The 750-nt window shown below is 58.5% G+C and overlaps 1 protein-coding gene across 1 annotated transcript in view; it reads right to left on the reverse strand.

Moving 5' to 3' along the window:
• Positions 1-666: 666 nt before the first annotated feature.
• GRIP2 (glutamate receptor interacting protein 2) overlaps positions 667-750 on the reverse strand; it is a gene marked incomplete at its 5' end in the record, with an annotated part of 45,119 nt that continues 45,035 nt past the window's right edge. Inside the window, one exon of the mRNA XM_010296967.1 lies at positions 667-716. Coding sequence (XP_010295269.1) covers positions 667-716 — 50 coding nt within the window. The remainder of the gene's footprint in view (positions 717-750) is intronic.

The raw sequence follows: 750 nt of genomic DNA on the forward strand, positions 1-750 counted from the left end.
GCCTCATCCCACCGCAGGGCCAGCCAGCCCTGCCAGGAGAGTGTGGATGGGGCTGGCAGGAGGCAGCTGCAAATACCAATTTTTGAACAGGAATCGCATCTAGCCATTCTCAAGCACATTTTGAGGTGTCTTTTAAACAGGGCTCTCTACAGCCCTGCACCCAGAGCGCAAGGGGCTGCGGAAATCCATTTACCAGAAGCGTTTAAACGATGGAGCCGGGCACAACAGAAAAGGAAAGGTGTTTCAACTTTGCTGTATGCGATTAAGCGAGCAAACAAGAAACATAATTAGCACCATGTGTGTTTAGAGGATGGCCAAGGCCTTCAGGGTGAGGAGGGTGTCAGAGGCAGGACCCCGCACACCCTGACGGCTGGGGCGCAGGGGGATGCCCTGCCACGGGGGATGGTTGTGGATGTTCCTTCCTCCCATCGGCAGCTCGTCCCACCGCCAGCGCTGCCCACGGCCTGAGACGTGCATCCAGCTCAGACCTTCCCAGCAGTATTTGGCGGTCTACAGGCGACAGCTCAGCTGAAGACCCACCTCCCCACTTGCAGGTTATGGTACACACAGCATTTACAAATACCAGTGCAAAAAACAGGAAAAACACCCCAAATACCGCAACGGCTCAGCAGAGGCCCCCAGCACCATCTGCTCTGCTCCCGCTGCTCAGAGCGTCTGCACGCTCGCCTTGACCTCGGCGCCACGGGCCACCTGCACCGGCGGCTCTCCCCTCCCCTCCCGGGGGGGGGT

Source organism: Phaethon lepturus, unplaced genomic scaffold (genome assembly GCF_000687285.1).
Source record: "Phaethon lepturus isolate BGI_N335 unplaced genomic scaffold, ASM68728v1 scaffold36961, whole genome shotgun sequence".
NCBI classification, from domain to species: domain Eukaryota; kingdom Metazoa; phylum Chordata; class Aves; order Phaethontiformes; family Phaethontidae; genus Phaethon; species Phaethon lepturus.